The 14,199-nt window shown below is 45.4% G+C and overlaps 1 protein-coding gene across 1 annotated transcript in view; it reads left to right on the top strand.

The window, feature by feature from the left end:
- Positions 1-14,199, top strand: part of SLC51A (solute carrier family 51 member A) — a 68,523-nt gene that overhangs the window by 45,199 nt on the left and 9,125 nt on the right. Inside the window, exons 5-6 of the mRNA XM_082252265.1 lie at positions 561-719; positions 10,481-10,592. Of these exons, the coding sequence (XP_082108391.1) occupies positions 561-719; positions 10,481-10,592 (271 nt within the window). The remainder of the gene's footprint in view (positions 1-560; positions 720-10,480; positions 10,593-14,199) is intronic.

The following is a 14,199-nucleotide window of genomic DNA, read 5'->3' as shown; positions in this document are numbered from 1 at the left end:
AACCTGCAAATCCACTGCAGGTTCCCGCATCGCACCCGACTCGCAGGCAGTTCACACTACCATATGCGAACTGCTGGGGGTATCAATACAAAGTTAACGACACCCCCAGATTAGTTCGAATATCACAGTGCAAACAGTAATTTCGGACAGGAATTGGATCGCATGGGTGTGAACGCTCATGTGATTTGAGTCTGGTGCGGACCAAAAAAGTGTCCTGTGCAACTTTGGTCCGAATGCAATGTGAATTCAGCCATGCAATCTGCATGGCTGAATTCTCATCGCACTGACATCGCATGTGATTTGCACAGCAGTGTGGTGCGAATCACATGCGATGTCTGACATCGCCTATGTGTGAGCCGGCACTGAATCAGTGCTTTTTCTTCTTCAAATTTGGAAATTCTAACAACGTAAATGATTAATATACTGTAAATGTTATATCTGTAGTACTGCAAGCAAATGTGTAATGCTTTAAAGGAAATATAAAAAACATCCTACTAGTATAATTCCTGATTGAATATTTGCCATGCGATAACTCCCTGATCTTCATTTCTTTTAATCAGATATTTTGCAGTCTGTTTCTACCTGATATTGATGGTTATAATTGAAGGCTATGGAGGAAAAGATGCGCTTGTGAAGAAACTTGAGAGCAAAGAGGTCCACATCAACACAGGGCCATGCTGCTGCTGCTGTCCCTGCCTCCCCCGCATCAAACTCACCAAGTAAGGACGCCTCAGGCTAGACATGGGGGATGCTTGTGTTTGCCATTAAATCCACTGGATTTATATATTTACAGCAAATTTCATTCTGCTGCACTATAATAAGAAGTCTTTAAAGGAATGTGTCATTGAGCAATATTCACTTCACTATTGCTGACCTTCTTTTGCACACGCTGGTTGCCATGCTGACCTTGGGTTTACTACATTCTAAGTCACTGACCCCGAACAAGAACACAAATCAAACCGCCACAGTAAGTTCTAACTTCTAAAATTCTGCACTGCATATCTGTTCAGGGTCTATGCCTAGGAAGTATTGATAAGTGTTAGAAGATTTTTATTTATTTTAGTAATTAGCTGGGGTAGTACATACATACTGTAGTTCAACACATTGTGCACAATGAAATAAACAATCCCCATTAAAATTCCTATCCAAGCACTTGCATTTTACAACTTTCAATGCTGCTGGCTTCTGTTCTCTTGGTGCTGCTTCCCTGAAATTTTAATCATCATAGTAAAGCTTGGCCAGCGCAGGGGACAGTGCAGTCTCCAGCTAGTGTGTTACTTTGGAGAAGGAAGAGGCAGGAGAGTGCCTTGCCATCCTGGGCTATGGGGCTGCGTGTTTCTATTGATGCACACGGTGTAGGAAATCACAACTTCAATGGTTACTCCAGGGCTGTCTTTAACACAGGGCAAAAGTGGCAGCTGCCCCAGGTCCAGTCATTGTTGTGGGGCCCAAAGCAGCTGCCCCTTGAGCCCACACTGCCCGCAAATAGTTGATAAGTGGATTCAAGAGGGCCCAAGAAAAAGTTTGCCCAGGGTCCAATCAATATTAAAGACGGCCCTGGGTGACTCCATCAGGGGCAGGACAAGTGGGTGGGTGCCCTGGGCACTGTGGTATAATGTGAGGTGGGGGGGGGGGTGGTCACTGCAAGGAGATTTAGGGGGGAAGGTGATTTGTGTTGGGGGGGAATTTAGGGGGCAGAAAGCGATAAAAATTGTTCTAGAAGGAGAAATTTTGGGGTGTGTGCTAGGAGTGGTGATTCAGAGAGATTTGTGTTGGGAGGGAAATTGGAGAAGAGAATTTGTGCTAGGAGGGTCCATTTGGGGGGTTTGTGCTAGAAGAGGTGATATGGTAGAGGGGGAGGGTATTTGTGCTAGAAGGAGATTTTTTTTTTTGGGGGGGGATTTGCTGTCACATAATGCTCATACATCTTGGTGGGGGTGGGAGCAGTTTGGCGTGTTGCCCTGGGTTATAGGTGACATTGTCCTGGCCACAATAGCATGCTGCAAGAGAAAGGAGTCACCCTGAGACAGGAAACCTGGAGCAGCGGTCATGGTACCAGCTTCAACTGGAGCATAGAAAGAAATAATAAGTAATTAAATTGGCTGCTGAAAGGGCTTTAAAACGGAGAGCATAAAATCACGTTAGGCTTAGGTGGAATAGAGAGGCTGGGTTAACCTGCTTTTATTGAAAGCACACTAGTCATATAAAGGCTAAGTTTACCTTGTCTATAAAAGTTCCCATCCATTTAAGTGTCCCCAGTAGATTAGAAACTACTGTGCAGCATTTAAAAAAGGAGTTTTTTTTTAAACGTCATAACTGTAGGCTGTGAGCACCATCTGCCACTGCCAAGCTTACCAGAAGAACTCCTAATTGTTATTATTATTATTATACAGGATTTATATAGCGCCAACAGTTTGCGCAGCGCTTTACAATGTGAAGAAAGACAACACAGTTACAGTACAGTTCAAAACAAGAGGAACTCGTTAGAGCTAGACCCTCCCTGTCCTGCATAGATGCCAGGATGTGCCATACATTGGCTAACATTCAGAGAAGACCTTGCATTTTTCTCAGTAATGCAAAGTATTCTCTGATTGGATGAAGTAGAGGGGAGGGTTGGTCATGTCACAATCTCCAACTCATCCAAAGAGCGCATTGCAAGGCATTCTTTGAATGACGGCCGTGCTGTGCCGTGAGAGCAACCCCTGTGCCACCTAGTCAGAATGTACATTATCATTTTGTAGTGGTAATAAAGAACTACTTTACAGCGTGCCAGCACTCTAGAGAGTAGATTTCTGGTTTTGGTGTGAGTTCCTCTGTGTCTCATCTATATTCAAAAATTGCTGGTCTGCTTTATCTTGACAGACGTCACTATCATCACAAAAGCAATTCATTTTAGCTTGTTCCCTCTACCCTTCCATAAAAAGTATATATCTGTGGTTGTGCCAGAATTGCATCAATATACTTTATTGATTCCCTTTGTAAGTGTACTATTATGCTTACTCATCAGCATAATGTAATAAAACCAGAATGTGCCCACATCATTTCCTCTTCTTGTGCTTCCTGCTCTCAAGCAATTATTCAAGGACATAAAGCAGCAAAGCAAATCCAACTTTTAGTTTAAAGGAACCCTGTGCTGAGAGAAGTATGTTGGCTATCCTTGTTGACCTGAGTTTCTAAAAATGCTAGCTTCCTGGCAGTCCTACTAATGCACTGGTTTCCCTGGTGTCCTACAGTTCTGATAGGAGCACTAATTTGGTACATTCCCTCTAGTTCTTAGAAATGTACGGTATGTCCTACCCTCTGATTGGCTAAGGGATCTATTAATATAAAACAGGTTTTCCACCTTTTATGGGAAAATACCAGCTTATGGTGTCTTTTTTTTATTAATAACCTTTGGTGGCAAGTCAAGATTTTATCAGCCAGTTATGCCTCGTTTCCACTGAGCGTTACGGTTTGGTTCGGTACAGTTCAGTATGGTTCGGAACGGTACACCTTGATCAGGCTTGCGTTTCCACTGCCAACAGTACTTCAGCTCAACAGTACCTCAACAGTATTGCTCCACCCTGTTGGTACGGTACTAATGTGCTTGGTACCCCAACGAAAGGATCCCAAAAAAGTGGTACGGTACGGTTCGGAATTAGGGTACCACTCACAACTTTTGAATATATAAACAGCAAAAATTGCGTACCGTACCGAACCGTACCGCTGAGTGGAAACGAGGCATTACAAACCTTAATAAAAGAAATGGGACCTACACCACATTCCTGCTATTAGAGATAATTAATTAGCATTCCACAGGATACATGGGGCCAGGGCCGGCGATACCTATAGGCAAGGTAGGCGATGGCCTAGAGCGCACATTAGCCAGGGCGGCCGCCCGCCTGCCCATTCACAATGTAATTCTTTTTATTGATGCAATCTCCTTCTAACTACGCTCCGACCGCCGCTCTCTGAGCCGGCTGGGTTGGCCGAGCGCAGGGATGGACGGCGGGTGCCCTGTGATTGACCTAACGGGGTCATGTGTGGGAGGCGGGGCTGGCATGTCACCGGAGTCACCTCTCTTCCTGGCGCGCGCTATGTCTCCTCTGCTGCGGACCGGATGACATCATCTCCTCGTTGTGACAGTCTACTCTAGCAGAGCAGATGGGAGAAAAAAAGAGCAGGCTGGTGTTCGGCATAGGAAAAGAAAATGGGCATTCGGGAGGCTGCAGGGTTGTTGCCTGAAGATATGACAGTGGCTGCTTAGCCAGATTATGAAAAGAGGTAAACCAAATATTGCTTTTCAGAACATTGGCTTTTTTTTTAGTGCTCACCTTTTCTGATGTCTCAGAGCGTTAGTAAACCACACCTTAAGTGCTGGTTCACACATATGCGATGCGGGAACCCTGCGAATCCACTGTGGGTTCCCGCATCGCATTCAACTCGCAGGCAGTTCACACTGCCATATGCGAATCACTGTGAGTGTCAATACAGAGTTAGCGACACCCCCAGATCAGTTCGCATATCGCAGTGCAAACTGTCAGTTCAACCATTAATCGGATCACATAGGTGTGAACACCCATGCAATCTGATTCTGGTGCGGACCAAAAAAAGGGTCCCGTGCAAGTTGTGTCCAAATGCGATGCAAATTCAGCCATACAATCTGTATGGCTGAATTTGCATTGCACAGACATCGCATGTGATTTTCAGAGCAGTGCGCTCCGAATCACATGCGATGTCTGACATCACATATGTGTGAACCAGGACTAAAACAAAGCTCTTCCCCCAGCCTTCCTTCCAGGTTCACATGTTGTTCCCGACATCACTCCTGAACATAACTGGCTGTCCTCACCACACACTACTTACCGCACACTGCTCACTGACTGGCTGTCCTCACCACACACTACTCACTGACTGGCTGTCCTTACCGCGCACTGCTCACTGACTGGCTGTCCTCACCACACACTACTCACTGACTGGCTGTCCTTACCACGCACTTCTCACTGACTGGCTGTCCTTACCGCGCACTGCTCACTGACTGGCTGTCCTCACCACACACTACTCACTGACTGGCTGTCCTTACCACGCACTGCTCACTGACTGGCTGTCCTTACCGCACACTGCTCACTGACTGGCTGTCCTCACCACACACTACTCACTGACTGGCTGTCCTTACCGTGCACTGCTCACTGACTGGCTGTCCTCACCGCGCACTACTCACTGACTGGCTGTCCTCACTGCACCCTGCTCACTGACTGGCTGTCCTGACCATGCACTGCTCACTGACTGGCTGACCTGACCGCACACTGCTCACTGACTGGCTGTCCTCACCGCACACTGCTCACTGACTGGCTGTCCTTACCGCACATTGCTCACTGACTGGCTGTCCACACTGCTCACTGACTGGCTGTCCTCACCACACACTGCTCACTGACTGCCTGTTCTGACCGCACACTGCTCACTGACTGCCTGTCCTTCCTGCACAATGCTCACTGACTGCCTGTTCTGACCGGCTGACCTCACTGCACACTGCTCACTGACTGCCTGTTCTGACCGGCTGCCCTCACTGCACACTGCTCACTGACTGCCTGTTCTGACCGGCTGACCTCACTGCACACTGCTCACTGACTGCCTGTTCTGACCGCACACTGCTCACTGACCGGCTGCCCTCACTACACACTGCTCACTGACTGCATGTTCTGACCACACACTGCTCACTGACTGCCTGTCCTTCCTGCACAATGCTCACTGACTGCCTGTCCTTCCTGCACAATGCTCACTGACTGCCTGTCCTTCCTGCACAATGCTCACTGACTGGCTTTCCTCGCCGCACACTGCTCACTGATTGGCTGTCCTTACTGCACACTGCTCACTGACTGGCTGCCCTCACTACACACTGGACTCCAGGAGCGCTAAATGTCCATTGGTTAGGGGGCGCTAATTACTGGTCTTGCCCCTGACGCTGACAACCCATGCTATGCCCCTGTATATACTGCCCTAGCCTTTCCATATACCTGGGGACCATGGCTAGAGTGAGGAAGTGAGCCAGTGCCACCACTATTTGTCTTCAGACCGGGTCCAGAGGCGCAGGTGTAGGCCTACAGACCACGGCTGAAGAAATAGGTGGAGAGCAGCTGCAAAAAACTCCACCCCCACCACCTCCACTGTATACATGGGCAGGGTAAAGGGAGTGGAGTAAGGGGAGAAGCCAATGGGGGGGCGGCAAAAAAGGTTTCGCCTAGGGTGTCAAAAATCCTTGCACCGGCCCTGCATGGGGCTCAAAAATCTTCCAGGGAAGGTGAGCAACACTGCTGTGGGGGTTGTTGCAGAAAGTAGATGCCCTCACAGAAGGAAGATGTACTGCTAGGGGTAGATGTGTTGCAGAGAAGGAACATGCCATTGTGGGAGATGTGGCATGCAAACAGAAGTCACTAAGAGGGGCATGGGAAGCAAGTGTGTGTGTGTATACAGGTTCCGATACACTATTCCCAAGGCACACGTTCCTGTAAAAGTGGCTGTGAAAAAGTGGGTACTGAAGCGACTAACGGCTGGAACCATGAACAATCAGAGCAAGAGATGTCCCCAGCATCATCACATGCCTGATGAAGTGGTTCTGCATGGTTCCGAAATGTTTCTATTTGCTATAAGGCTGTGAAAGCTGAATAAAGCTTTGGACCCAATTTTGGATACCCATGGTGTGCTGGTGACATCTCTTGCTCTTGCTATATATAGGGAGATCAATATTTTATTGTGGGAGCTCAGCATTTTGTTGTTGCACCTCTGCAATGACTATCACAATCATTGACCTGGAACAAGGGTGCACATTGGATGTTCTGATTTGTTCTATACGTGTTTAAAGTCAGTTAAGCCCCGTACACACGTACCGATCGTCGGCCGAACGATCGGCCGTCTTTTGTCAAGGGCTGTCCTGTCCGCTAAAAACTGCAAAAGACTCCACTCGAATTTTGTCGGCCAACAACAGCCGACTGCAGAAGTGATGTCATGTGATGGTTAATTTTCCCTGTCTTTTTTCTTCTCTGAGCATGCCCAGTCTTGCAAATCTGCTGATTGTCGGCCGAAATCTGTACTGACTGATGCACAATCGGCCGTTCTGTTGTCGGCCTACAAAAATTTTAATGCCTGCACGACAGATTCTGTTCGGCCGAAAATGCGCTGTCGGCTGTCGGAAGAATCATATTAACAAGCCTACAATCGGCCGATCGGTCGGCGGCCAATATTTGCGGCCGACAATCGGTACGTGTGTACGGGGCTTAACTCTAAAAGTATTTAAACTGAAGACAGCTGGGTAACTAGCAGTTTTAGAAGATTAGCAATGGCAGCATGCAGATTTCTCTGAAGGCCAGTTTCATGGAAGGCATAAAAAAATTGCAACTAAATCAATACTATTTCAATGAGCGCAACTACAAGTCAAATACAATAACATAACATTAAATATAACTATGAAACGTTGTGGTGCTAGGTATACTTGTTTTAACCTCACCTTCAACCAAAAATTATAATCCAATAAAGTGAAGCAAAACACTACCAAATTGTGTCTAACTCAAATACAATGTGTACAATTGAGGCCATGTAAATTGTGAACAAATTCAAAAAACCGAATATTCACAAAATATTAAAACAGTCCATCACCCAGCAGTGCTCTGTGTGTAGTTATTCCTTCAAGTTCTTCTTGTGAATAGTGCTCATCCACCACCAGGTAAAAAAACTGCTCACCTCCAATACAATTGGAATAAGCTCATCTGTGCCCTCCACTGGCTATTAATCTCCCAAGTAGTTGACCTCCAACTGATCCCCTCAGACCCTAGACTGCAGCTACTTCTCCTTCCACTTGTCAGGCATTCACCATATGTTAAATGGGACAAAAGGGCAACAACATAGTGCTCTCCATATGAAACACTTTATTTATCCCCCACTAATTAAAACACTTAGGGCTCTTTCACACGGGTGGTCCGATCAGATCCGCCTGTCAGTTTTTTAGGCGGATCTGATCGGATCCACCATGCAGCTCTATGGGGCAGCGGGTGTCAGCGGAGACACCTCCGCTGACACCCGCTGCCATCCGCATCCGATCCTGTGCTGAAATCTGGACTGATGGAAACCCTATTTTTCCATCCGTTCAGTAATCGGAGCGGAGCGGATCTGATGAGAGCGGACAAGCGGTCCGCTCTCATCCGATCCCCCATAGAGGGCAGCGGGTGCTGAGACACCTCCCTCTCTGCTCTGCAAGCGGAGACGGAGCTGTCATCCGCCCAGCTCAGCGGGGATCGCGGATCGATCACTGCTGAGCAACACGGATCCGCCGACAGAGCGGACCGTGTGAAAGAGCCCTTACAGTAAAAGCAATCAAAATCGCTTTAAAAACAGATCTGCCAGCCAGCTCACCACTACCCTCATATTGCAGTGGTGGCGTGATGTCACAGGCTCGGCTCCTCCCTCCTAGAGGCGTTGCGCCCTCCCATTGGACTTCCTCAGTAGGCAGGGGCCTGAGTCACCAAAACCCTTTTAAAGCATAAAATGTGATTTCACTCTATGATTGGTTACCATAAGGGCTCATTCACTCTGGTGTGTTGGGGTAACGGGTGCTAAAATGCTCACGCTAACACCCGTTGCCGCAGCTCATGGCAGCTCACTCACTCTATCTGCGATGCATTGTGGTGCCATTCATGGCACTGCAAAGCATTGTACATAGAGCGAGTGCATTGCCATGAGCTGTCATTTATTGTAAAGAGCACCCCACAGTAGAGTGCAAAGCACAATGCAATATACTATGTGTTGCATTTTTGAAAAAAAAAAAGAGTCCTTAATACATATTGCGAGTTATGTCTTAATATATGAAAAATATCTGAATGTTTTTGGCACAAGCTCTAGATATACCATGGTCATATGCAATAATTAGCTATGATTGCTCCATGACATTATTTGATATCAAACAAAAGGCAAGCATGACAGATTTTGCACCAAGTGACTCATAAGACAATGATTCATAACTGATAACCTAAGACAATGATTCATAACTGATAACCTATCTGCTGAGTGGGTGTAAATTACATTCTTTTAGCTTCATTTCATTGTTATTTTCCACACTTTGCTAGTTTCTTCAAGATCAGAGTAGACCAGGGTGTTCTTCTGATTCCATGAAATATTGTAGCCCCCCCCCCCCCCCTACACACACACACGGCACCCCATTCAAAAATTTTAAAAAACTATTCTAATAACTTTACACAATGCAGCAACATACACACGTAGGGCACTCAATGTTAGAGGTGATTTATTCTTCCAAAGCAAATACACTTTTGCACACTGGTACTGACTAGTATTCCAATCCCTCAATTTCTTTCCATCAATCTGCTAATCTCCCCTGAGTGCTGAGGGAGAGGGGCACAGGAGGGTCAAACAAGAATGCTGTGGAGGCAACAGACATCCTCCTTATCAACTGATGATGTCATTGGTTGTTAGGATGCCAGTGTCTAGAAAGTCGTAATGGTGCATAATGAAAACCTTGTGGCTTTATGTAACTAAAAGGCAGGCTTCATCCACCTGCTGGCTTGTATACATTTTTTGGTCAATTTTTAGGCACCCCTGAAGAAAACCTCAAGGCATCCCAGGGCGCCTGGGCACCCTGGTTGAAAAAGGCTGCGCTAGAGTATGACAAAGTTTGCAAAGCATCATGTGATAATAAGCAGCAATCATGTCCTAAAGCAGTTGGAGAATCTAGGTTTCACAGACGTCCCACAGGTCTTATGTGTAGCACTGCAGCCTCATCTAACATGATTCTGTGCTGTTCATTCTCCCTCTCATTCAGGAGGAGGTAGGCTGGTACTTGAATTTTGGAACCTGATAGCCCACATTTTCACAAAAATTTAGGGCCCTGAAAAAAATGAGGATACTGGCAGCTATACGGACATAGCTAGCATGGTAGCCAACCAAAAGGTAGAACCATCAAGCTGGTAAATGATGAAACCTAAACTTTAAACACATTTGTATGTTTGATTGAAGTGCAGCTTTAAAGTTCATGTGTACTAGAAAACAAAGTAATAAACATTCTTTAGAAAGTGCTAGTTGTCTGGCTCTCATGCTGGAATAATGGCCTCTGAACTTTCTCAAATTGAACCTGGAGCCAGAATGAGATTTGGGAGTTAGAACCTCACTTCATGGTTGTTTTAGATTAGAGATTCACAAAGCAATGAGTTTAGAGACAGCCAGGCAACTAGCATTTTCAAATGACTGGTAGCAAAGGCTTTCTACATGTCTTATGACTGTTAATTTATATATTCCTGATCTTGTGCTGGAGTGAACAGCAGGAAGAGTGATGTATATTTGTAATGAGCTACACATGGCCATCAGAGTACTTTCAGAAGTGATCCTTAATGCTTCTAATGGCCTGCTAATGCAGAATCCTCAGATTGCTGACTAGCCGTGTATAAAATATAACAGTGAGAGTCTTCACTTATTCTGCTGAATCCAAATGCTTACTTTGCAGGAGAAAGGTGAACCTTTATATCCTGGGTGTTTTCCAGCTCGCCTTTCTGAAGCCGGTCTTTAATATCATTGGCATGATTTTGGCAGCGGATGGAATTTATGATGTGGAGGATGTGAGTTGTTTTTACTTTTCTAATCTTTAGTGAGAATATGGTGTACTTGTGCTGTAATATTCTGTATAATGTAAATAGATTAAAAGTTGCTTAAAGTGATCTTTTTATTTTTTTAAATTCTACTCAAGTATGCATTCTTAAAGTGGTTCTAAAGGTAATTTTTTTTTTTTTTTACCCTAATGCTTTCTCTGCATTAAGGTAAAAAAAACTTTTAATAGTGGCTTGCCTCCCAGCCCCCAAAATACCTGAACCCGATCTTGGTCCAGCGCTGGGCAGAATCTCCTCTCCCATCTCTCACAGGCTTGGCAAAACCTGTCAGTAGAGAGTGGGGCTAAGCAGGCTGTGTGCCAGAATAGACGCAAACAGCCCGGCTTGGGATCGGACACGCACGAGTGCCCCATGGGAAGCAACATCCGGGGGGGTCATTTGCACAGATTTGCTCAGATCCTCCTCTTCTCGGATCCCCCACTGGCGTTCCTGGCTCCTCCCACCCACGGGGTGCAGCCTAGCAAGCCACTTGATGCATGCGCGGCCACTCCTATCAGAAGCTCTTAAATTGAGCATCAAAAGACAATAACATTTTAACTGAATTAGCCCAGGTGGCTGATTATGGTAGTATATAGATTTAGTGCTTGATATCTGTTTAGTAAGTCACGGAGCGTGTGTAATTTTTTGTGCTGAATCTGAAAGCTGTGCCCAAAATAGGCAAATAAAAGGGCAAAGGACTATTCACCAGTATTATCTGTAGGCAGCTAATCTTTTCCCCATTACTGGCTTATCATTTCCTATTCTGTACTGTGACTCAGTGCGGGGGTGGCTATCATGATGGAGGCAGGGCTTTGCCTCCTCTCCAGCAAGGAAAACCAAGAGTAGCACAGTTGCGATGTCAGCAATCATTTCAAATAAATATATACATACATACATACATCTACTGCCACAACAAGCTTTCCATCCCAGAATCGCTACACCTGATATGTTGATCTTTCAATTATATGTTCCAATGAATCAATTATCAAGAAGGTGGAGTCTATTTGTGATGTATATGTTTTCCGTTTTTATTTTAAAAATTGTGCTGTGAACAACGCTTTTGTACCGAAACGCGTAAGCCCTTGTATTTTTAACTTACTTTTATGTATTAATAAAGTTATGATAAGGAATATTGGAGTTGCCAGCTCTACTCTATTGAAAATTGTTTGCTGCTTGATGTTAGAGAGGACATCAGAGCCAGAGTCCCGGTCAGTGGATTTCTTCATGAGCTTACATTGAGGTTACACTGTTCTGAGCCCTGCACCTGCTTCTCTTCCTAATCATTTCAAATGAATTCCAGATGTGGTGAGACAAGCAGCTATGCCAATGCCTTTGATCTCACTGCAGATATACATTAATGGGGCTACAGGAACACTCACAATCCAGGAAGTTCAATGCTATTTTTCAATAAAAATTTCAGACAAAATAAAATTTCCAGGGTGCTGCTTAGGCACAATGAATATTTCTAGATGTTCCCTATAACATAGCAAATCTACAAAACAGTTTATGACTAAACGAATATGAAAAATACTGCTCTTTCTTTATGTCCCAGCAACAATGACCTAAATAGGCCGCTCACATCTGTGACTTTTTATACAGTACCTAAGTCATACATCCCTCTCCAAGTTTAGTGACTCTCCCAATATGTCAGAAGCCAGCGTAGATCTGTAACATCCCTTGGAAAGTACGCATCACATGCCTGAGTATTCACTAAACTACAGATTAGAAGGGATAGCTGAAAGAGAGGCAGCATGTTTGCACTGAGAGCCAGCAGGTTTGCACTGGCAGGGAACAGAAGTTGACATAAGTTAAGAAGAACCATAAGGGTCCTCCACCCCAACGATGACCCTAGTAAAGCAAAAGATGGCATAGTACCTGAATCATAAAAAGATGGCAGCAATACTAACTGACACAACACACAAATTTGAGAAGACGTGGTCTCCCTGGGTAGACCACTTTCTTCCAAAAGGCCTGGACAAGTCCCTGCAGCTTGCGTAAGAGGGTCTTGTGTGAAACCCGCCTACGGTTTGTTGGTTTCCCTGATAGCTCGTCCCCTGGGATTCCTCTTCCTCCATTTCTTTCTTCTCTTTATCCTCTGACTCTTTGGTATAGTCTTTTCCTATACACTTTTAAGTTCGTCTTCCAGGTATCTTTTTCCTGCGGCACCATACTGTTTTTCCTGACACCACCTTTAGGGCTGTTGGTCCTCCAGACTTCTGAAGGGGCAGCTCCTCCATACAGATGCTATATAAAATCAGTACAGGGGGGGGGGGGGTGCCGTTTGTCCTTGATAACTGCATCTTCCTTCAGTTATTACTATAATAGTAAATCCCACGAATGGGAAGCTATATTGCTCACATAACTTTCCATGTGATCACACATTTATATGACTGTGAAACTCTGGATCTGTAATGCTTGCCTGTAAAAAGCTGCTGTCTTTTTATTTGTATTCAATGTTTTTTTCCAATGTAGCACTGTCCCTGCAGGGCCTATTGAATAACGGCTCCCCTGATTACCAGCACACGGTTACCTTGAAATACCTTGAAGCCTCTGGGTTCAGTTCCTCACTGCTACTCTCCAGGCCCTCAGGACGACCCCCTGAGGCCGCATGGCACCTCTACAGAGGAGGAGACAGCCACGCCTCTACCTCCTGGACTCCGCTATCCAAACGAAAGACCTTGCGCACATGTGCTCCTGGCTTTTTTAGAGAATCCCAACATGCACCGAGGCACTTTCCCTCTGCCAATCATCAGGACTGTATCAAAAGCCTGTGCACCCATTCGGCAGGTTTCCTACTACTGTCCAACATGCCTCCCTATCGGGCCAGTGTGAAATATTCTCTTAGACAGAATGAGTTGCATCCTGAGCACAATGAGGAGACCTCACTAACAGATCCTGCTCTCTCGTCGGCAGAGAACAATATAGACTTATCTGCAGCCCCTCTGGTAAGCAAACAGAGATCAAAACTATACTTTTTCACTAGCACCTACCTAGGAGGGTGCTACACTAATAAAAAGTTATTAGAAAAGAAGAACCATAAGGCATTGATCTATGCAGGTGAATATGATAACTGACATGGTAACTGGGAGGGGTCTTCAGCAGTAGGTAGCTAAAAAGTATGAAATATTATTAAAAAAAGTTAGAGCAGAGAAGGTACACATTTCAATTATGGCAGGCATCAAGTCTGCCTCCCTTGTGATTACCAGTGGCTATGGAATTCACCCACTGCTTCCACTGTAAATGACCGGCAAGTCAAACCAAATGGGGATCTGGCCACTCAGAGTTCCTTATCAGGTTTTAGCCATCCCACAACCTAACTGCTGAGCCTGTGTGACAGGTTCAGTGGATGGGCAGAGAGCTGCACAGAGGAAGGAGTGTATGGTATAGACACTGACCTCAGTTCCTGTACTGGTTTCCGAAAGGGACATGAATTTGTTGCACGTACTGACAATAATCTACGACATTCTTAGTGAATACCTGTTGTTAAAGAGCTTCATTATTCTCATACATCTAATGCTATGCGGACAAATGTTGCCCAGATTGGACCACAGAGACATTGCTTTGTACAACTTTTATAATC

The sequence above is a fragment of the Pelophylax lessonae genome (genome assembly GCF_965119305.1).
Source record: "Pelophylax lessonae genome assembly, chromosome: 3".
Lineage (NCBI taxonomy): Eukaryota > Metazoa > Chordata > Amphibia > Anura > Ranidae > Pelophylax > Pelophylax lessonae.
Note: the sequence above shows the minus strand (reverse complement) of the source record. Positions and strands in the feature narration are given on the sequence as shown.